General features: G+C 35.0%; 1 protein-coding gene across 1 annotated transcript in view; it reads right to left on the bottom strand.

Moving 5' to 3' along the window:
• The window catches only part of CSMD1 (CUB and Sushi multiple domains 1), a 1,222,061-nt gene that overhangs the window by 306,735 nt on the left and 890,648 nt on the right, over positions 1 to 24,678 (bottom strand). The window contains exons 14-17 of the mRNA XM_075049874.1: positions 22,835 to 23,161; positions 21,152 to 21,346; positions 16,808 to 16,946; positions 9,705 to 9,892 (exon numbers count right to left, since the gene is read on the bottom strand). Coding sequence (XP_074905975.1) covers positions 9,705 to 9,892; positions 16,808 to 16,946; positions 21,152 to 21,346; positions 22,835 to 23,161 — 849 coding nt within the window. The remainder of the gene's footprint in view (positions 1 to 9,704; positions 9,893 to 16,807; positions 16,947 to 21,151; positions 21,347 to 22,834; positions 23,162 to 24,678) is intronic.

Here is a 24,678-nt window from a genome sequence, read left to right on the forward strand (position 1 = left end):
TCCACCTCAAAGCTCTGGCACCTATTTGCATTTACTGAAGTATTTTCACATTAATTTTCACATTAATTTCAGCATTTTGGTGCTGGGTTGGAAAGAATGCTGTAAGTTAGCATGATTTCATATGGGTGATGTCATCACTCATAGATGCTGCAAGAGCCTTGAGCAAGTTTAGTTCTTCTGAGGTCTTGAAAGATTTTAGGTGCTTCCTCACAGGTGACCCAAATTTCTGGCATGACTCTTTCCAGTCTACTTTTTGCCAAAGTAGTTCCTTCCTCAAAGCCAACTGCTGACAGCACAAAATTCTCTAGCAGGGCATTATGCATTTCCTAGCTCCTTAGCCCCCAAACACATCCTGAAGGTTCTGGTCCTCTCAGCTGCCTGTGTATCTTTAACTGTTTCTGTTTCTACGCTGCTTTACTTACCCAGGACTACCACACAACCTTAGGAACAAAGTAGGAGGTGGTCAAAACCGAGGGAAAAAATGATTTATCAGTGCATAAAGTAAAGGTTTTAGAATTATAGATATGAGGGTTGGAAGCAGGACTACAAACAAAAATATCATAAATAATGACTCTGGCTTGCACAGAGAAATATTCCCTGTACCTTCCAGCTATTCTTATATCTCAGTTAGAGAATTCAGATTTGAAAGCTTATGAACTAGTTTTCATCAGGTATCCCTGACATACTTAAATTCTACATGAGTAAGTTTCTTCTAGACTTCACTGCATGCTCTTAATGCAAATGTACCATGTTAGCTGACACAGTGCATTTTTAGATTCCCTTCACTTGGCTTAAATTGCTTAATACAGACTCAAAGAACCCTTTTAAGTCTATAATATTCTGCACTGTATGTGCCCTAAATAAATATTAATTTTGTATAAAATTTTAACTTTGATAGACATTAATATTTTTCAGACAAACTATACTTCGTGTTTTGAGGTGTTAGAATAGATGGAGATCCACAGTAGCGCTCTTAAAATTCCTTCCTTTTAGGGCACCCTTCCACCCCTGCCTCAACACATCAACTGCTTTGGGATTCTCAGTCACATATAACAGGTAAACTCATCAGTTTATTTTTTAAATGATAACTCTAGATTACATTGACTATGTAGAATTTTGCAAGGAGACCAAAAGCTGTAGCAACCCTATCAACTTCCAAGTTCCTGACTGAGATAGTGGTGCTGTATAAATAAAAAAGTCAGCTCAGGCAACAGAGCTTCATTCCTGGGGAAAATATTCAGTATGTAAGTTTTAGCAATCAAAAACATAGCTGAAAAGAAAGAAATTTTCTTTGCTGCTTTGGACAAAGATTTCTGTTTTTTTCTTAATAGGAGATAACACAAGACAAGCTTAATAATGGGCAGTACTGAGAGTCCTGACTCCAAAAAGACAATATTAAACTATGTATGAGAAATTCTGGCACCACAGTGATAAATTTCGGGCTCATGGTTGGAAAGAGTTGATTTAATACTCTTCATAACAATTGGCTCAGTAAATATAAGATTAAAGTCTGGGTGAAAACCATATCTTTTCTCTCCCACCCTACATAATGCAGTATTTCTCAAGAAGAGCATGCTCAGTAGCTCACTCAAAAAATGCTCCCTCCAGTTCACTCCAGGTAGCAGTGGGAATTAGATAAGCAGATAATTCTATCCTACAATTTAATCATTCTCTTTTCAAAGGAAAATAACACACAATCCAATGTAAACAGCAGAAATACAAACAAAAGATTTTGTACATCACTGAATAATTGATAAATATGGACAGTCATCCTCAAAAACTTCACTCTGTCAATATTGACATTTCATCAAACATTTATCAAACTGTTGTTAGCTATAGTAGATGCTTCATTGATTATTAAAATGCATATTTTGCAAACACTTAGAATCATAAGTGATTTTTAGAAACTGATTTAATCATTAGATCCTATTAGAACTCTGAAGAGGAAATTAATTTGTTGCTGTAATGCATGAAGCATACAACAGCTATTCAGTTTTATATACTACATACTCATATATAATACACCTCTGATTTTCCCTTCACAGATCAAATAGTTAAAATCATTAGAAAAAAAGAATATTAAACTATAAGATTGATAAGAGGTTGTCTAAAGAATGCTCATTGCACAAAAATGGATGAAGAAAATAAGTCTGGTAAGAAAAACAGAAAGCAAAACATGGCTGTGTGCCATAACCACTATGTTACCCATTCATGCTACCTATAGAGCAGTTGCTGTGTTATTCAATGAATCTCAAAAATGTTTTGAACAATGGAAGAGTTTCAGCTGGAGTCTAGAGTGCTATTCTTTGCCATCAGTATAGAATCATCCAGAACATCAATAAAGCAGCTGACAGAAGCAATTGTTTGGACAGTAAGAGAATATTGCCTAGTAAAATAGTTAATCATATAGATAAGGCTTATTCTAATAATTAAGGGAGAATAGTGTAAATTAACTTTGCTTTGAATAATGAGTATTTTTTAAAAAAGAAATAGAGTAGGTGCTTGCTTGTCAGAATGGGGTTCCAAGAATTAGAACCAGAGGCCACACAATTAAATTAGGAGAGGGCCATTCTCTGGTACCAATTTCAAAGCATGACGTGGCTAACATTCATACAGATCAAATCTTGCCCACTTTAAATAAGACTGTTGCCTTTTGAGAACAGTCTCTGGCTGAAGTCATTCCTAGAACTATGTCCAGGTACTCTATGGGAAGATGCTAGCTGGCATGGGTCAAAATCATACAAGGGATTGTGCTTAAACTGTCTGAATGACTGCAAGACTGAAGCCAAGACTCAAGAATTTCTAACTTACTGGATCAGATGTAGCTCAAGTGGCCAGAAATGCTTCCCTGTAATTTTACAAGGGTAAATTAGCCTCAAAGAACTGCAAGCCTGCTTACACACTTAGTCTCAGTGTTCTTCCAGCAGCTCTTAAGAGTGTAGCAGTGAGTGACTGTATTTGAATTGTTTGCTATCGCAGTACTGACTCTAAACCAAAATATTGTTACATCACTAAAAACTGTGATACAGTCAACAGATTTTAAAAAATCATGTTAGAGAAACATATTAATGATGTTATAAAGGAGGACGGGAAGCAAAGGTGCTTTAAAATGGGAAGAGAGAAGTGGGAGAGTGAAGGTAGCGGAAGTGGGGAGTAGAGAATGAAAGGGAAGAGGGAGGTCGTGTTATTATTAAAAGAGCTTTTTTCATCCCTTCTCCATGTAAAAGTTAAAAGAATCTTTCTCTAAAGAATATCTGTAGGGTATTTCCAAGTGACAGAGCATAACATAGTCAAACTTAGGAGAGCACTTGGGTGCATATTATTTTTGTTAACAAGCTACAAAAGTAATTTAGAATGTCAGAACTAGCAGGTCACCTCTGTCCTGCTCATTGCTGACAGCGAGCACAGGCATTTTAGCAGATTTCTAGACTAAACTCCAGGACTAGCTGCAATTCTTAGCTACTAGGCACATGAGACTGTTATCATGCTTTCCCTCCTACCTGCCAAGTTATCCCTTTTCTAGACTACAGCCCTTTCAATGACTCCATATGTGCCATGTTTTCCATGTTAACAACCTCCTACTTTTTTTAAACTGGGTCCCAAACTGGACATAACATTCTCTCTGGTCATCAAATGAAGTGAAATAATTATTTTCCAAGTCCTAGACAAAATAGTCCTGTAAACAAAAATTGTCTTTTCTGTAATTTTTTTTTATATGATTAACTACAACAGCCAGAAAATTTGACTTTTTGCATTGCTGCTACATTTTTCTCTAGATTATTTACGTTCTATGTAAAAACCATATCCTTTCCTATTGTATTTCTATTTTGTATCTGTGCATGTCATTTCTCCTTCCTCATTTATGCTTAGCATGTTTCTTTATAGAATTTGATATTTTTTTATTTATTTCAGACCATTTCTTCAGTTCATCTAGCCTGTTTTGAATTCTAAACCTGTCCACCATAGTTCTTGCTATAATCGTAGGTTAGAATCATCCTCAAAATTTGTAAGTGTTCTTATATTATCATCAAAATTGTTAATAAAAGTATCAGATAGTTTTGGATCTAGGCCAGATCACAGTAGTATCCCTACAAATTTGAGTTAGTAAACTACTAATTGCTGGCTGCTCTTTGTGTAAAAGTTTTCAAAATTGTTCACAGCATTACAGAATCACATAACAGTTCAGATTAGAAGGAATCTCTGGAGGTCATCTGGTCCAAGCCCCCTGCTCAGGATGCACTTTTATTATCTCCAAGGATGGAGGTTCCACAGCCTCTCTGGGCAACTTTTTCCAGTGCTTGCTGAAGAACTTGTTGCGCCTGTAATAGTTTCAGCTAGACCAAATGTCTCTATTTTCTCTGCAAGACTTCTAAAAGCTTTATAAATGTCAACACAGAGCTGTTTTCTTCCCTTTCCATTCCCAAATCTACAAAACCAGCTAACCTGTCAAGAAAGAAATTAGGTTGGTTCCATATAATCTGTTCTTATCAAGTACAAATCATTTGTTCCTTATCACCTTGTTTATCAGCTTGAAACTAGTATCTTTAAAAAGTGAAGATAAAACTAACGTCCTTGATCCTTCTATTCCCATCTTTTTTTTCTTCTATTTTTTTTTCCTTCCCTCCTTTCTTTGAAAGGTGTGTGCCCTTCTGAAATTGTTTAAAACTTCCCTACAGTTTTGAATTTTCAGACATAATTTTCAGTGGAGTGGAGATTGCTTCTGCTTTGCCTTTGAGTATAGCAAAGGGAATTTCAAGAGTCCCTGATGACCAAAATATATTTGATTATCTCAACATTGTGCAGTACCTTCTTTCCATATGCTGTATCCTTACCTTGTAAATGTTCACTTAATTGTCTTAAGTATATGATCAAAATTAAGCTTTTCTGCAAATGTTGCAAAACAGGAACTGAACATTTAGTCTTCCCTGTGACAGCCGATGTATGCTCAAATTTTTATTAAGTAATTTATTTTTTTTCTCTTATTTTGAATATATTTGTAGATATTTTTGTTACTCTTTTTCTGTCGCTTGTTCCTGTAACTAAACATGTACTTTAGATTTTCTGATTTTATCCTGAGATCTGTGTTATTCTTTGATGGCCATCTATAGTAATGTTTGAATACATCTGACATTTACATGATTAACTTTTGGGTTACATGTCATTAAAAGGGGTTTTTAAATGGCTACAGAAATTGATAGTATTTTTTCTCTCTAAAAAAAAAAAATATACAGTTTTCTGTTGGGCTTTAATATAATCTCTTTTATAAATTACTTTCAGAATTCACTCCTAAGGACATTCACCTACCAATTTCTCAAGTTTGGTAAAGTTTAGATTTCTGAAAACCATTGGCTTTATCACAATTGTGTTGCTTCATTCTTTTACTTCTTAAGAATCATAAACTATTATTTCATGGGCACTTTCACGAAAACTGCCTTTCTTATTCAGGGTCTCTACTGGTTCTTCTTATTACTTAGAGTAAAATTGACTGCTGAAACAAAAAGTTCTTCCCCAATATTCCAAAAACTTTGCCACTGAGAATTTGATGAATCTTTTCTTCATATCCAGCCTATTCACAAGGATTACTTTTTCTTCACATGAAAAATTGTGAGGAAGTATTTTGTTTCTATTTTATCACTGCTAAAACTATTTGTGGGCTGTCTGAATGATCTCAACACTTTGTGAAGTCCATGAAGATAGCATATTTGTGCGTCTAAAAAGTTCTTTTCCAAAACCAAATCCAAACAAATAACTAATTTTATACAATGTGAATAAAGGATTACCTTTAATTTTTTATTACCTGTAACATTTCATTTAAGGAAAATCAGAACACTAATTTTGCTAGATTTTTTCACTGACCTAAAAGGAAAGTTTTTACAAAGATGGATGATCCTTGACTTTAAACAATTTTCCCTGACTATATAAGAGAATTGCAATGTTTATCAAATACATACTGATGTACATGGTAATATGGGATGATTACTGTCTCAATGTATAACTAAAATATGATCTCTGTTCTATTTTTCAGGTAACTTTTAGTATAGAAGGGAATGTTAATCCATAATTAAACACAGACTTTCAAATAAAGTATCTGGATTTAAGAAATAATCACTCAATTTTCATTGAAAGTGTTTTCTTGTTTTCTTGTTTAAAGAAAGCTAAATTTCAAAAATACCTTAATAAAAGGTAGCCTTACATTAATGGAATCTGTGGATAAAAGTACTTTTATCATCTGGTTTCATTTAAGAAAAAGACTAAGATTGCACAATCTACGTCACAGAATGAGGAGCTGCAAAAAAAAAAAACCCAAACCACGTTAACTAGGGAAGTTGAGAGAACAGGGAAGATCTAAGTGAGGCATGAGGCATGCTGGTTAAAAGAATATAAATGAATTATTCATGATAAAATTGAATATTTTATCAGAAGTTTTACTTAAAGAATATTATAGGCACTTATATTAATTTTTTTGCTTAGGTGCATAAGAGTTAACCTGTACTGTCTTGCATTAGCTATGTTAAAAGTGTCATCAAAAAGCTGAATTACAGACATTTAAGGTGGGAAATTAACAAATTACCTTCACATCTGAAGTAACTTTAAGGGGTCACATTTTTATTAAAGCTGTATTACAGGCATATTTTAGCTTAATAGAATATTACTGCCATTTCAGTAGCAACTCGGTATAGCTTATACTGAGCTTTTTATTTTAAGCAAGATTAAGATCCTTCTGCTTCACAGTTCAGTGATTTAATTTATCATCAAAGTTATGACTATAATTGGAAGATTTTTAGGACACTTCCAAATAAGACAGTTATTTGAATTTCCAAAGAAAATATTCAGAAACTTTTCTTAAAACTTACAGTTGACTGCCTTTTCTTCTACAAGTGTAAGAAATGTGAAACAAATAGAAGTTTAGTTGTGATATCTTTAACATTAGCAACTTCTATAGTTCAGCCTGCAAGGGCAATCAAAATATAATTTTGGTCTCCCCTGTTCCTGGCAGACTACTGAGCACCTCCATTGGGTCTTTCCACCTGGTTTTGTTCTTTGAAAACACTGACTTCATCTGCTTAGTACTGCCATGTTACTGGTTATTGTAACTACCCTCCCTCTGGCATGTGCACATTTGTCAATACAGAGGTAAGGCTCAAGGAAGGTCGTATGTCTGATACCCACTACAGAAATGCTTCAGGAGCTCCCAATGCTGACTAGTATGAGAAGAGCATACTCTAGAGCATACTAGAGAGAGGCTGCAACAAATTCCAACTGCATTACACGAACACGTACAACACAATGCAACATGGAGAAAATTTTTGTTTTGTGACAAACCTAGTGTGAGAAGAAACCAATATGAGCAGTGAGGCTGTGATTGACTTATGGAGCCTTGTGAAGCAAATGCACTGACATAGGTATGAAGTGTTTAGCAAGCTTTCTCTGTACAACTTATGCTGTGAATACGGACATACCCATTCCAGTTGGTGATAGGTAAAAAGTCTCTGTTTATGTTGCATTTTTTTTCTACAATGTGCATATTCAGGGCAAGATTCCATTTCAGTTTAAGATGCTTCCACTGATGTGTCTATAGGCTTGTTTGGTCTTTAAGCTCCTTTCATAGTCAAAAGAGGTCTGATCAACCCAGTCGGGGCAAACTAGGGAACAACTTACTCAGCAAAGTTACAAGGAGAGAAATTTTGTTGTCTCAATATACATTCCTAGTGCCATTCTATCATAACCAGGATGTCTCCATGGAACTGGTAGACATGGCAAAGGACTTGTGCAAGATCCAAATCTCTAGTGCAGCACTTGGCACCCAGGTGGCATAGTACCTAAAATAACTCTAACTTTCCATGCTTAGGCAATCAAATACAGCCCCTGGATTCTACTTCAGAGTTTACTGAATTGCTCCCTGGACTCTGCTGATTCCATTGACCAGATCTCCACTGCCCAAAATGTAAGCTTCAGGCTCTAGACACTTCTATGTTGACAATTAAATTTAAATGTTTAATCTGCCAGCTGTATGTAATTCATGATGACATAAAAGCTTAAGAGAAACAGCAGTCACTACCTGTAATTAAGAAAGGATATTAAGCTTTTTGTTAATATCTATTGAAATTCAATTGTCAGATAACTATTTAATAGGAAATATAATTCACAAAAAAACCCCAATCTCACTCCTTAAACTGAGAACTTACTTTTTTAAAAATTTCATTTCATCTTCTTATTCATTTCTAATAAAAAATAATACTAGTACCCCTTTTAAATGCTAATGTTTAAATGTTAATTCTACTGAAAGAGAAGGATGCTTTATTCAGGGAGTCAATCTGCTCAGAAGAGCCTGTGAGGCAAAATTTTTAGCTTTTGTTATGCCTTTAAAAATTGGAAGTATATTAGCTTTTTATAGAAAAGGCTTTTTTAAATTATTATTCTATGCATGGGAACCATACGTAAAAGAAGATGAAGATCATTTACTAGCCTTCTGTCGTCTTTACTTGTTAAAGACCTTATTCCATTTCAAGATTTAAAGTGCACTAATCAAATCTAATTCTGACATTTTATCAGGCTACCTTGAGACATAAAAAACTAGTGTCATGTGAGATATTAATTTTTTCAACAAAGGTAAAAAGGAAATATACGGATATTGTTCTAAATTTCATAATTAGACCTTCCTCTTTAGGAATGTGTAGGGCAGATATCTTATTACTGACTATTTTAATTCTTAACAGAAGACATCTACCTGACAGGGGGCTTAAAATAAAACAGAAAATTATAAATATTTAAGGACTGTCTTACAAAACATAACAGCAACATTTCTATCCAATACAATCACGGAAAATCAGCTTCTGCAGGTAACTCATGCAGAAACCTACCTACTGTTCCTTGTATTTACATAATTTAGCGGCCTTGCAGCTTTATTATTATCTGTTATTATCTGCTCAGCCATTACCACCATATCTGAGCCAAAGCTAAAACAAGCTATGAGGAATTTCCAAGTTTTGATGTAGCTATGAAATGTAAGTTTGGCACTCGTTCCAGATTCAATGTGATAGCAAATCTACTGCAATCAGATTAGTTTCCAGATAAGGACAATTGATAAAAACAATGTTATTTGTTTAGCACAACCACACTAAACACCTAAGCTCTCTTTATTCAGTACTTAAGTGATGCCTATACTATCATATAAAGATCAGTGTGGCTTCAGTCCATTTAATATATGTCATTTTATGTATCTAATTTAAAAGAACATGCTATTATAATGACTCTGTAGTTCACAGGGACATATTATTATGCATTTATTTGCATTTTGGAATCATCATGGATAAGGCCCAATTCTGCTTGGTACTGCAAAAGTGTATTAAAGCCAAAAAAAGAGAAAAAGTTAGAGAGAAGGTGGGTGGGGGGAAACCAAACAAGCCAAAAAAGGACAATATATCTTTACCCATAAGGGCAAGATTCTAAAATTACTTTCCATTTAGTTAAACACCTAGGTCCATAAGTATTCTGACTAACATGCAGGAACCCATGAAGAAAAAACTTCCAAAATGAATTTGTAGTTTCAGAATTATCTGTCAGTACATCACAGAATAAACATAATTTGTTCTTATACAAATATAATTACTGAAGTTTATTTTTTCACATTTGTTTGCTCATTTTCAAATTGAAAGTTATTTTCAAAATTAAATAAAAATCTATTGGAGAAACATCAGACTCACTCTCATAGTGAATTAGGAAACCAACGCTGGAACGACTGTTGTCTGTAGTAAACAGCAGATACATGTAATTTCCAGTACTGATAAGGAACTGGGGTGCTTGTGTTCCATGGTATTCTCCAATTAATGGTGACGAATTAGCTGGCCCATCTCTGACTTCCAAAGTATCATAATTAACTTCAGTCTGAAATCTGAAAAGGAACGTGCAAGTCAGCTGGTAGGTAGAGGAATGGTGTTATTTTCTTTAACTGTTAGAAAGGCAACCCATGTGTAACTGATCAAGAATATCATTCATATAAAAATTTGCCTATCTACGGATCCATTGGTGTATTACTGAGGATAACAACTAAGGAAAGTTTTACCCATGTTTTTCCTTGCTTTGTTGTGTCTGGTATCATATAAAATTCATAAGGGGTGTAATATACTTCAGATCAACCATATGAGTGTGCGTCAGAAAGACATTTAGTAGGGAATCTGGGTACAAAAATGCCAATTGTCTCAAACAAAACTGCATTACGAAGATCCAAGAAATTTCTTGCCCTCAGGCTAAATAATAGTTGGACATCCTAGGAACATCTTCAATAATATTTCATTATTTCATCGCAATAATTTCATTATTTGATATTTGCTATTTGGCAAAAGCTGTTTTACATATTCAACTGTTTAATTTTTTTATCCAAAGAATTTTTTCAAACACAGTTTGCTACTTTATTTTTAAATAATTTTGTTCTATGAAGTAAAGCAGTACAAAAATACTAAACTTAAATCAAGCCCTCATTTTGAAATTTTTTACACTTATAATAAGCAGAATTCCTTAGTTTATCTTGATGTGTCAACAAAACAGATAATATAGACAAGAATGGAAAAAGAGGAGGAGGCTAACGAGATAGCTGATTTACAAGAACAAATAACTTCAAAATCAAGAGCTGAGTCAATGTCTGTGTCAATCACTAAACCACATCACATTTCTCCAGTTAATAAAGGATGTCTATGTGTGCAGTCATCCACTACTAGTTGTTCTTAAATCAAACAGCTCAAATCTGCTCTTTCTGTAGATGAAACTTTGACTGGCATTTTTCACATCAGATGCTTTTCAAGACAGTTTGTGGTTATATCAGATACTGTTGCAAACTGCAGCATCTAAACTATGCACACATCAATTTTCCTGTCAACAAAGTTTGTGCTATTACATAGATATATCTATACTGGCCCAAATATATTTGCCTGCAAACCCAATATTCTTATTTTCATAAGATGTTAATCTTTCAGAAATGCATATGTTCTGAGATTTTCTTTTCTTTTCCCACAGGGCTTATTACTTCAACTGCTGCGAGCAAAAAACTGTGTCCCTATACAACGCAACACTTTTTTCAAAGTGAATGCCCTTAAGCTGTCTTGCCAATATGGGACACATGTTTAGTGGGTCTGGAGATAAGAAACTGTGTTCTTGTAATTGAAGAAAACTGCAAATAATTAAACATTCAGAAAAGGGGAAATATAAGGGACATTCCTGCAAAGTGTAAATAAACTTTATACTTTGTTAGTCATGATGACAGAATGAACAAGTTCCCCAGCCAGGTCATTATATTTTACAGACCAGTTAGCATTGGTCATGTAAAATCATCTTCACAGACACATCAGTAACATTAAGTTCACATTTAGCAAGTATTTAATAGTGTCTATAGTTCTTCGTTCATGATTCCCTGAAAACAAAAGCACATTCAGAAATCAGAAAGTATTTGTTTGCTTAACTGTCAGAGCTAATGACTGCCTGGACACTGCCTTAGGCCCTTCATATTGTTCCTTGTTCTTCACACAGAAAACTCTGGATTTATGGTGCTTTCAACCGAACTACCTACTCTACTTGGATATGTTGGGTAAAATCCATGATTGCTTTCACTGCTATCTATCCACTCTGACAGTGGAATACAGGGTTTGCAGGCTTGCTAATACATTAAGCATTTTCAGGACCAGTTTCTGGCAGTGAAGCCAGCTAGCATGGAATGGCCTATATCCATACTATTAAATACATCCTTTAGCCTCTCCAACAGGGACATATTATTCAAATTTCCTATTATGAATGGTTGCTTGCCTACACTAACTCCTGGCCATGCTTGATAATTATTTGGGAGAATGCTAGTTGGCAAGCTCAAGAAGTATGTTAGAGACTATTTCAACACTTTAACTGCACAAATACATGAGTTCTTGTGTCTGGGAAGGTTCTCTGATTCTGTTTAATTTACCAAAATAGACAGTGACAGAGGGCATCACTAAAGTACTTGACAGTTTTTCAGTACTTTTCCATAATTTCAGAGATTATACATTGATTTGCCCCGCAGCAGAATGAGGAAAACTGACAGATACGGCTAGGCTGGTTTAAATACTTTATTTGTACTCATAATGAATGGACTCAAGATAAATAATTCAATAGTCCAATTATTTTAACAGTCATGTTTGTGAGGGAAACTAATTAGGAGTAAAGTGCTCTCAGCCAGCAATTGCAGTTTTCTTAGCAGGGCGGAATGACAACAGTGGGTTGCAAACCCTTGCTGGAGACAGAAAACTTAGAATAACTCTTACAGGAATTGCTACCCATTACAACAATCTTTATTCCCAGTAGGTTCTTGCTCATCTCAAACTTAGAAATTTGTTTCTAGTTCACTTGTCTGTTTTCAAGAGTTTGAGGAGTGCGGTGTGGTTTTTGGGTTGGTTTGTTGGTTTGTTTTGGTTTTTTTTGCAATCTTTGCACTGTCACTGAAATTATAAAACAAGATAATTTATTATTGGAAGTTATTCATCCTTACTGAAAGTACTTAATTAGGAGTTATTTTTTGGTTTGTTATTTTATTTTAATGTTTATTAGCATACTTATGTTAGTAAAAGGTAGGACATTCTCCAAATGTTCACAAAGAATTTTAAAAAGACTTCAATAATGCTATGTTATTCTGTTCTTCATACATAGTTAGGTAGGTTTCGAATAAGTAGGTTTGTTTTATATACTATTCAATGAATTTTCATCAACATTTTAAGTACCAAAAATCTTCCAGTCAGCAGTTATCCTTCTAGTCCCTTTCCTTATGGCCTGAATCAATTAGGTTTTACTTTTTTGTTACCCTTCCAGGCATTAGTCATGATCTGAAATGCAAAATGTTTCAATGTAAAATGTTCATAGGGTTACTCAGTCATTTGCTGCTATTTCTGGAAAGTTTCTAAGTAGTCTGATAAGGCACATTTGTCTAGCAACATTAAAGCTTCATTAGCTCAAAAGTGAGATAATTTACTTTATGAATATCATATTCGTGCAAAGTTTCATTCTGGCAGCTGTATCTGTGATGGCAAGTCATATAGCAAAGTATAAAAGGGTTCTGTTTTCCCCAAACTAGACAAAATACTTGCCAAAATATTATACTTGTCAATGAATTGACAAATCAATTAATTGATCTTTTTGATTTAATTGATAGTGATTTTGCTTACTGATTTGTAATTTGTTAATGTTATATCAGACAGCAGAGTTAGTTTCCTGTAAGTAATAAAAAGGTTTTCCATCCAATTTTTAATGGGTAGCAAAGCCTTCATGTTAACAAAAGAAAATAACTTTATTGTAAAAGGGAGATTATTACACTATCATTAACTTCCCAAAGTATAACACTTATAATGAAATTTATAATGTAATGTAGTAAAGCTATACAATTTTCTAAACCTGCTAGGAAAGCTCCATAAACCTCCAAAAAAAGCAAGGAAAGGTTTTTTCTCTGTCTACCAAAATCAGCATGCTTAATGGTAATACTGTTTTGTAATTTAAAGATTTAGGGAAAGGACACAGAATCCTTCTTTTAATAATGCTGATATAAAGCTTGAGTAGGTTAATTTACTGTCTGCTGTACTTTAACACTTATACAAGATCAGAATTGTCAATTTTGTATCAGGGTAAAGGCCAAGTTCTTGTTTAATTTCATTGCAGTTCAATTTGTACACAAAGCTGTAGAATTCTGTTAATGGAATGTGTGTGTGCATCTGTCTAAAATTCAGTAAATTTAGTTCTTAAATGGGACCATATGTCACAGGAGCCCACGTTTCCCATTAATTTCCTCAGAAATATAGTGGTCATACTGTTAAGTTCATAATCAGTCATCCAAATATCTGCAACTTTAGGCAATGCATTTCCTTTTATAAAACGCTCCGTCTTACAACTAATTTGGCTGTTTGCTTTCACTGTATTTGGGAAGACACCCCTAAAACTCAGGCTTCTGGTGATTAATTTTTTTTAAAAAGCTGGCAAATAAATATAAGCTTATAATTAATATGTTATGTTCTTAATGAAAAAAAATCTGAAACTTAAAATTCTGGAACTTACTGCTGAATCCAATAAAAGCAAACAACCTTTTGTTGTTTTCAGAAGTAACATGATAATTTTATGAAAACTATTTAAACAGTTCCCATTCTTCTCTGACCTTAATGTATTTATAATAAGAAAACAAAACAGGATTGGAAAAAGGATATGGTAAACTAAATATACAACCTATTTTAATCTTCTCCCTACATTACGTTTCATGCCTCTAACCATGTTCACAAAAATCTTCTATGCATGTGTTAGTTTTCATTCATATTTCTTGACAAAGGGTGATCAGAACTTTAGCAGCTCAGTGACCAGCGCAAGTTCAAGATGCATCATTTTATATACCAAGATGGAATTCTTTTTTCTTATATGATTCACTTTGCATTTACTTAATCTACCTGCAATTTTGTTGCCCAGGCATCTAGTCTTGTAAGAATTTTCAGCAATTCTTCAGTCATCACTTGTTTTTAATATCCTGAATAACTTAATATTATTAGTCTTTTTTCTCCTTTTTAACATAATTTTTGAACATGCTGAACAGTTTTGAACATAACACAGATCTCTGTAGAACACCAAAAATTCCAACTGTGAGACTTTTATTGTCTGTTAATCAAGTTTTTATTCAGGCAATGACCATCCTTGTATTAAAATGATGCTTAGCTTTTTAATAGCCCTTTGCAGGGTGAGGTACAAGATACAAAACTTGCATTTTGAAAACCCAGGTAAACTATGTCCAACATATTTCTATGCCTCCTGACACCATCAAAGAATTCCAACAGGTTTCTGAAATAGGATTTCCTTTACAAAAGCCATATCGACACTTCCTCAGTATATCATATTTATCCGTGCTTCCACTAGTGCTACACTTTACTATAGTTTTCGTAGTGGGCATCCAGTATGCAGTTCCTTAGATCTCCATGAAAGACTTATAAAACACACAGTTCCTGAAGTGCACAGGTATCAAGACAGTTTTAAAAGAACAATTACAGTTACACACAACTTTCAATTGTTCAGCCACCTCATCTTTGTACTCATTCAGAACTCCTGGGTAAATGTTCTGTCTAGTTCTGGTGACTTGCTGTTCACTTTGTCTGTATATGCCACTATCCCTCAACGGCACTGCAGTCTGAGACAGATACTCCAATGAGTTCCCCAAAATGAAGAATGTTGTGAATGTTAAGTTTACGCAGGTGCAAGAGGGAAACAAACAAATCAATGGAAGTGATACATACAGAAACCCACTAAGCACATTAAAAAAAAAAAAAAGACCTTTCAGTTCAGGAATGTCCTGAGTTGCGAACTGGAGAAGTACTTAGCGGAAAGATCAGATACACTTATTTGGTCCTCACACTATTCCCTAGGATTCTGCATTTTTGTCCCTCTGAGGAATACAATACGGAACAAGATGGATCTTTGATTTGACCCAGTAACAGTCACTTTTACATTCTTCTGCCCTTCTCTCCATTAATTTTCATGTCTTTTTACTTCTGCTCTTAGAAATAGAAGGCTGAATGATAGTGAGAAATTTTCCTCATCACTGTTGACTCCATGCAAAGGTGAAACTAGACACAGATTATTGCCTCTCCTTGGGTAACAGTGGAATACAGGAAGGCCAGTACAATAGAAGCCACTGCAGCCTAGCTCCAGGTGCTGTCTTTTGTACTGTCCTTTGCATCTTTTTGTCAAATGGAGTATTTAGTGTGATAGAGTATCTAGATCAAACACCTAAACAAATGGGTATTTTTTACTTATTTTACAAAGATGCTTGAAGGGTCAAGATTTTTAAAATGTCTTTTCTTTTTTTAAGCACTTTCTAGTGCAGTATAGAGTGGGACAATCACCCCCCATGACCAGCTAGCTATGCTGTGCTTGATGCATCCCAGGACACGGCTGGCCCTTTTGGCTTCCAGGGCACACTGTTGACTCATATTCAACTTGCCGTCAACCCAAACCCTCAGATCTCTTTCTGTGGGACTGCTCTCCAACCTCTCATACCCCAATTTGTATGTATAACCAGGATTACCCCATTCCCCTTAGACATTCTGGCACTTGCTTTCGTTAAATTTCATACGTTTGGTGATTGTCCAGCTCTCTAGTCTAACCAGATCTCTCTGTAAGGGCTCTCTACCTTTGATGGAGTCCACAGCTCCTCCTAGTTTAGTATCATTGGCAAACTTACTTAATGTACATTTGATTCCTGCATCCAGATCATTTATAAAACAATAAGGAACACTGGCCCTAAAATTGAGCCCTGGGGAACCCCACTGGTGACCAGCTGCCAGCCTGATGTAACCCCATTTACTATAACTCTTTGAGCCCAACCTATCAGCCAACTGCTCACCCAACACATTATGGACTTGTCAAGCTATGTAATGTATGTTGCATCAGAAAAAAAGATGTATCAAATGCACAATACTCAGAACTTTTTTCACAAATATTTTTTTTCCCTAGGAAGATTATGCTTTCTTATAGTAAGACCTGGTCATCATCAGGGACAATATATAGCTGTACCTGAATACAAAAGTTGTCAAAAGTCCAAATGATATCCCTATTTATGAGCTAGGAGGTGGACATTTAAGGCAAATTGTTTAAAACATAAATAAAGATAAAGTAAACACAGTTTTAAATGTTAATTTTCCGCTTAAGGAATAATATTGTGAGTGTTGCAATTTTTTTTTCTCATTTGGGTTCTTGAAGAATATTTTTCTTCAATGTTAAAACAAATATTTGTACTCATACATTACTTGTTGTTTGACTTTACGATTCTTACCTGTCAAAAGTGATCTTAATGGAATGTCCTGGTCTTGCTTCAATCACCCATTCACAATTAAGTGAGTCCTTATAATATCCTGGCCACCCTGGTGGTAAGATAACACCACTTGATGCTGTCAAATGTCCACCACATGGTGCTGAAAGAAAAAAACACGTATACTTTTATCATACACAGTATTTCTAATATAGTATTACATATTCAAAGAACTTACAAAAATGCAATTAAAAAGCATAGAACAATAAGTTTAATACACAACACAACTAAATTTTCTACATTGTTATGAGCACTTTGTTTTCTTCAGAATCGTAAGTCCTGAAATATATGTTACCATAACTTATTACTCTATACATATCTTAATACACAGAGCATGGCACTTCCTTCTGTTGAAAAGCACATTATCTCATTAAAACTTAATGTGTCATCATTTTTTAGATCAAGTACGGTTCCACATTTATGTGAAATTATCAAATAAATTGTTCCAAGTAATTTATAGTTAATTATTTTTATTGTACTATGCAATCTAGTACCTCTTTGAGTAATCACTCAGCTCAGTGGAACTGATTATTGTAAATATTCCATTGAATCATAGAACGACTGAAGCTGGAAGGGACCTCTGGAAATCATCTAGTCCATCCCCTGCTCAGTACAGCAGATTGCACAGGACCATGTCCAGTCAGGATGATGCCCTCCCTCCAAAGGCAGACACTCCAGAGATTCTCTGGGCAATCTGTTCCAGCGTTTGATCATTCTCACAGAGAAAAAACTTTCACATGTTTAAACAGAATTTCTTGTATTTCAGTTTGTGATCATTGCCTCTTGTCCTGTCACTGGACACCACTGAGAAATGTCTGGCTCCATCTTCTTCACACTATCCCATCAGGTATTTATAGACATTGACAAGATCCCTCCTGAACCCTGAGCCTTTTCTTCTCCAGTCTAGACAATCCCAATTCTCTCAACCTCTTCTTGAATGACAGATGCTCCAAGTCCTTAATCATCTTTGTGAGCCTTCACTGGTCTCACTGTAGTATGTCCACACCTCACTTGTACTGGGGATCCCGGGACGGCACACAACACTCCCAACGTAGCCTCACCAATGGGGGAGGGAAAGGACCTGTCATGTCCTCTCAGCCCAGTTCTCCGGCCTCTCTGTCAAGGTGCCTCTGAACAGCAGTACAAGCATATGGTGTATCAGCCACTCCTCCGAGTCTTACATCATCTGTAGTCTTGCTCAGACTGCACTCTGTCCTAGCATTCTGAATGTCCCAGCATTACTGAAGATTTTAAATGGTATTAGACCCCGTATTGACCCCTGGGGTACACCACTACGGACTAGTCTCCCATTGGACTTCCTGCCACTGACCACAACCCTACGAGCCCAACAGTTCAGTCAGTTTTCAGTCCACCTCCCTGTTCACTTCTGCAGCCCATACTTCATCAGTTTGCCTATAAGAATCTTACATGATACAGTGTCAAACACCTTACTAAAACTGAGATAAAAAACATCCATTACTCTCCCCTCATCCATCAGGGCAGTCATCTCATCACAGAATGCTATCAGGTTGGTCAGGCACGATTTCCCCATCATAAATCCATGCTGACTGCTCACAGGCACCATCTTGTTCTTCATTGTTTGGAAATGGTTTCCAGTAATATTGCTGCATCACTTTTCTTAGCAATCAAGGTGAGACCTGTAGTTCCTCGGATACTCCTTCTTTCCTTTCTTGAAGATAGGTGTTTGCTTTCTTCCAGTCCTCAGGAACCTCCCTCGGTTAAATGACCTTCCCAGGATGATTGAGAGTGGCCTTGTGATCTCACTGGCTGGTTTCCTCAGCGTTCCTGGGTGCATACCATCAGGCACATTCCTGTATGTTCTCTAACTTGATCCTCCACCATAACAGGGGACCAAGTATTGCAACAGGGCTATGAAAGTAATGGCTAGACAGGGAGCATTTTTCAGAGCAGGATCAGAGGACTTCGGTGCAGGATTAAACAATAGCAGAAATGACTGAACTAATTTTGGGAAACATGAGTCCCTTAAAAAATTCAGCTGTCATAGCACAGGGCTTTGGAATGTTATATTTTAACAAAGGCTATGGAGCAGTCTTAAACAGGAACATTTTCAAGGTCAGGTAAATTTATCTTAGTATCATTTGTATTACCCTCAAGTAGTCAGTTGTATCATTATCAGCAAATTCCATATTGCAGTACAGGAAATCTTGTCACTTTTCCTCTGTTTCTCTAAGTAGTGACAAGCAAACCTATTATACCATATGGAAATGAATAGTAACATGAACTTGTGAGTACTAAATTAATATTCCTAATTTTGATTCAATGTTTTTAACAACAAAAACATTGAACTCAGAGAGGTTATTTGATTTCATTCATGACTTGTGCTTGTCTCTGGGAAGTTTTTTCCAGATTTAAGAAAGTGGGGGGAAAAAAGCAACCCACAAAACACAAAACATACACACTGAATTGTCTCTGGGGCAAAATGATTGGCCAGAAAAATGGCATTTACATTACAAGTGTATAGTTAATGAAGAATGGAATTTATTCCATGGTAGTTTTTTAAATTAAATTTTGTCATATTAAAAACAAGAACAACCAGAAGACTGTTGATCCTCACCTGATTGTAACACATCACTTACTTCACGTATTTCAGGTGGTGTTTATAGAGATTGTTAAGTATACAAAGACACTAAGCAGAGCAAGAACAACAAAACCCAGCAATTGTTCAGAAATCTCAGACAACAAGAAGCAAATTATCTCTAAACTAACTAGCAAGGATACTTAGTCCATACTGTAATCCAAACCCAGAAACTCCTTCAATTATCAACCAGAAAGAGAATCCACATCAGAAACGAACACATCCTGAATGTATCTTAAAAGAACATTTCCTTCTATACCAAACCAACAATAGGCAAAATCTTAAAAGAAGTCTCATAGTTTAATCCTTTCCTCATTAAAAACTAGGTAAACATCCTGCAAGATTCAAAGAAAGGATAACTGAGGGGTACTTATCTATTTTCTTAAAGAGTAATTTCTGTATTTTTTTTCTCTATAATTTTTTTCTAAAAGTGCTCATCTTGGGTCCTTTATCTATGTGTTTGTGGAAATAAAATTACACAAAGATTACACTGAATACTTTAACAATTGTGTATAGAGTTTCAAAATGAGAAAACATCTTTTGATGAAGAACCTTGCCCTACTCCCTGCTTTGGAGTGGGCTGGTTTTGCTCTAGGCAAAATAACCTGCTCCACTTCATAACTCATTACATGCCTTAATCAGGATAAGAAATCCTGCTAGTACAACATCTACGTTCACAAACACTACTTCTATCAGGCTGCTAAAATGTTTTTTCCAGTATCTCTAAATTTTCTTAGGAACACATAGTCATCTGAGAACTGAGTTGTCAGATTGCCCAAATAACAAAAAACATGGAAGTGATATGATCCAGATCCTTAAGTTACTGCAATGACACTGGAAGTAATGGAGGTGTGAGATTTACACCAATTAGAAGGTTTGGATTAGTTTCTTCAAAAAAGTATCATTTAATTGAGTGACTGTATACCTATTGTTTACTAAAAGATATACAATTTTTTGAAAGTTACTTTTAAAAGACACACTCTAGTCATTTATTAAATAAAAATAATTAAATAATATTTATATGTCTTGCCTTAGGACCCATCACTGTCAAGCATCAAGGAGTCAGTCTACTTTTTCTTTTTTTTTTCACACTGTATTTCATACTAAAGAGAGATTTAATCTTAAGTATAGCTCATCTTACTCTGTTTATTCACCTAGGCAAAAACAAGCAAACAAATTTGGAAATTTTAGGGAATATAATGAATATTAAACATAGCTCTGATTTTCACTATATTTCTCAGGAAAAAATGTACTGCACATTAATATGTTACATACACAAAATTCAGGTATACTGTTGTTCTGAGAAAAACAAAGGTGCAAAGTTTTAAAAAATACATTTAAACAGAAACTGTACTTCACTTTTCTATGTGGTAGATAATTATGTTCTTCAGTATACTACAGTCAAAACTGTTATAACAGCTATAACTCACAACCGAGTAATGATGGTGACAATCAGAACTTGAAAAGAATAGCAACCAGTTTTTTAGAATGCTAATTTATTCCAAGAATATAAAAGCAAGCTATCTTGTGTCTATTATTGCTCTCTCATTTGACTGGAAGAGTGTTAAAATAAGACAAATTAATAACTTCAGCTAAAGCAGTCTTATTTATGTGCAAATTGTAAAAGTAAGCTAAATTTAAATAGTCTCATTATTCAAACCGTAGGTGCAAAGTAAAAATTATGCCCTTACCTTCACAACGTGGGACAGTAGAGCTCCATACTACATTTCCATCTTGCATAATACATGTTATGGATTCAGAGCCTTGGGTCTTCACAAAGCCATCATCACAGTGGAAGGAAACAGAACTTCCCAGAAGGAATCTGTCTCCAAAACGCCTCCCATTTATAGGAATGCCTGGATCATGGCACTCATTCTGACCAAAAGCTGATAAAAACATAGTAATAGTAATAACAATTATAATAATATTAGTAATAATAACAACAACAACCACTCCTCTAAACTTTTTGTTGTTGTTTTGTTTTGTTTTTTTTTTAGGGGGGAATAACTTTTCAGTTGTAATATAATAACACACAATATATAATACAATATAATTGTAAGTATAGAAAACTCATCAATAAAAAGTCAGCTTTAAATCCAATGACATTCACACAGATGCAACATAGTTCAAATTTGGAAGCTTCTTAGTTAGGTGTGGCTTAGATACACAAGAACACATTGTTCTTAGATTTCCCTCTGGACAAAATCCAGCTGTTTCCAACACCTTGGCCCTGAACAAACACCGTTAATTGATTATCTTAATTGACACAAGATAGGAACAAGCACAAGATGTGACAAAGACAACTTTATTGTCAATTAACTTCTTCTATAAACTTAGAAGATAATTTCTTCAAAAAAAAAAAATCTCCGTAGAAGTAATGCCTTTGAATGACTAATAAAACTTCTAGGAGAGTTAGCAGTCCATAGCAAATGTAATAATGTTTTCTGCATGACGATGATGTTACTAGAGTTTTCAGTTGAGAATACTGTTGACTAATATCCTTTCATATCAACAAAACAACAGATGGCTATCTGTAGCCAGATATTTTTTAGCCTGGTTTCCCAAATGGGAAAGACTTAAGCTTTCAGTAGCTCTCTATATGTATGTGACTGCTAGGTCCACATTTAACAACTTTTGAACTTGTTGACCAGTTGCAACTAATTTTGTACATTTGAGAATTTCATTCTCAGATACTATGTTCTTAAAATTCTTAAAGAAACTGTAGCCAGAGAGAAAAACTATTCTTAAATCAGTACACTCTATAGAAAAGACTTCTGCATGAGATCAGCTATGTTCTTAGACACTAGAAAAAATACAGAGGGTAACTATTATGTGTATCCCCCAATCTATATTCATAGGGGTCTGTATTCTTAGAGACCACACCATCTAACTGGAAGATAAAATACAAAAGCAAAGCAGGTTTCCAGAACTATTTATTTGCAATGATATTCTAGTTGCTTTTTATACTTCTGTGCTTTTCAGATGAACATCTCCACACTTGGGATCTAAGCTTGACATCTTTCTGAACTTACTCCTGGTTCCATTGAGAAGTATATTAAGTTACTTGCACTGGATGCTTTGATCTGGGTGATCTGGGCTTTAGTTAAGTACTCTGCATTTACGCAGTGTCAGCCAAAAAGGCCCTTAAATAATGAAGGGAAATCCTCAGCACTATCACAATTAAAATAAATAAATTATAAAGATTCAGATAAGCTAATGAATATCAGGAAGACAGCTGAAAGTAGTGCAATTATACAAGCATTACAATTTACTTCTGTATTATAAATAAAAACATGTTCTATTTTTCATTATTATAAAAAAAAAAGATAGCTTGATTTTAAGACTAGGCATAAAATAAAAGCAGAGGTTCTTACTTGTGTAAGTGATATTAAATCCTCTTCCAGTGGTAGAGTGATCTGACTGAAATTCAAGTCTTACTATGTGCCCACTGCTAGCCAACTGAGAAGGGACCTCATTGCCAGAAAATGTGCCAAGAGGTGGTAGATCTGAAATCCCATCATCTTTCACTGTAAGGTAGTCAAATTGAGGTTCTACATCAAAGTCGTTGAAAATCAGATGGATTCTGCTTCCTGGCTCTGAGATAATTAACCAAACACAGTTCATATTGTTCCCATACTCCTCAGGATAATTTGGAGAAAGAATAATTCCAGACGGTGTGGTGAAGTTGAAGAAACACGAGACTAAAGGAAACAATAATAGATTCTCAAAATACTATCCACAAACATTATAAATGCTTGTCTTTCTATTCTCTATTCTTGTGGAAAAGGATGCTTTTGAAACCTGGCTGTCAAAACTACTACATATGCAACGTGCAACTGTTTAAGACTGTCAAACATTTCTCCAATGTAATGTGTAATCCTTGCATGTTTTTATTGCCCCAAGTGAGGCTAAGTGACTGCACCAGGGCCTGCAAGAGATTACTGGAAGCATGTAGAGAATGCCAAAGAAATCAGAAGTAATGCCTGATGTGTCAGAATTTGGAAAAATTGTCAGGTTTGTTCTGAAATGAAAATGCAATCTCCAAATTTAAATGTGATTTTTTTCTAAAAGGAATATGCATGTAAATGTATTTAGCAATCCAAAAAATCAAGCACAAGGGCCAGTTTGGTCTGTAGTACACAGAGTTCATGCCGATGTAAATAACAGTAGAAATTTAGATGTGCCTCAATCAAGAACTCTCAAGAGTATATAGTACAAACTTATTTTACCCCTACTTTCCCTTCAATAGCACAGGGCAATTAAACAAAAATGACTCATACCTCTCCTCCTTTTTCACTCCTTTGGGCCAATTTTCTTTAAGACAATTCCTAACTGATTTCAGAATCATGAGCTTGTGGCCAGTATGTTAGTGAGAAATACAATACATTCAGTAAGAGGAAAGCTCACTGCATATTAATTAACACAAAGGATAACCACTACTCAGCCCTTCAAACATGTCAAACTGAACTCAATATTTGTAAATAGATATTCTAAGTTTAGGATCCATTATCTTTCATAGGGCATGGGCACATCAAACAGTGGAGCACAGTAAAATATTCCACACTATTGCTTACAGAAACTAATATATCACCCAATGCAATACAACACCATGAAGAAACACAGCTTCTGTCTTCAAAGGGAATTGCAGCTGCACTGTCTCCGTGCCCAGGCCTTACATGCTTAGACACATTTCAGCTTTGCATGGGCATATAGAGATTACTTCCAGTCCAAAGCAAGCTTACTTAGCTTGGTAAGTCCTGTACCAATACAGCTGCAAAATACATGTATGCCCAAGTAGAATTGGACACCTCACTAAGGTTGTTTTGAAAATCCAGTACTGAATTATAAGACTCTTTATAGGAAAAGGTCATGTGATCTGGAGAACTGAAGTACCTAATATAGTTGGGTACTAAAAAGATTTACTCTATTTTACCACAGAAGAAGAAGAAACAAGAAGAGTAAAAAAAACCAAAAAAACAAAAAACCCTCTCTATTTAAATCCCTCTACAAGCTTACCTACAAACATATTTTATCTTTTAAAACAAAATTCACAACTAATGATCTTACCTACACTTTTTCCATGTTGGATATCTTTATATTCCTTATATTCATTTTCATGCTTTATTAAGATATCAGAAAAAAACCCAATCTTTTCTTATGTGGATCTGCAGACTGCTTTGCACTGCCAGAATCAATGTGTATGTGCCACAGAGTACTT

Source organism: Buteo buteo, chromosome 17 (assembly GCF_964188355.1).
Source record: "Buteo buteo chromosome 17, bButBut1.hap1.1, whole genome shotgun sequence".
In the NCBI taxonomy this organism is placed as follows: Eukaryota; Metazoa; Chordata; class Aves; order Accipitriformes; family Accipitridae; genus Buteo; species Buteo buteo.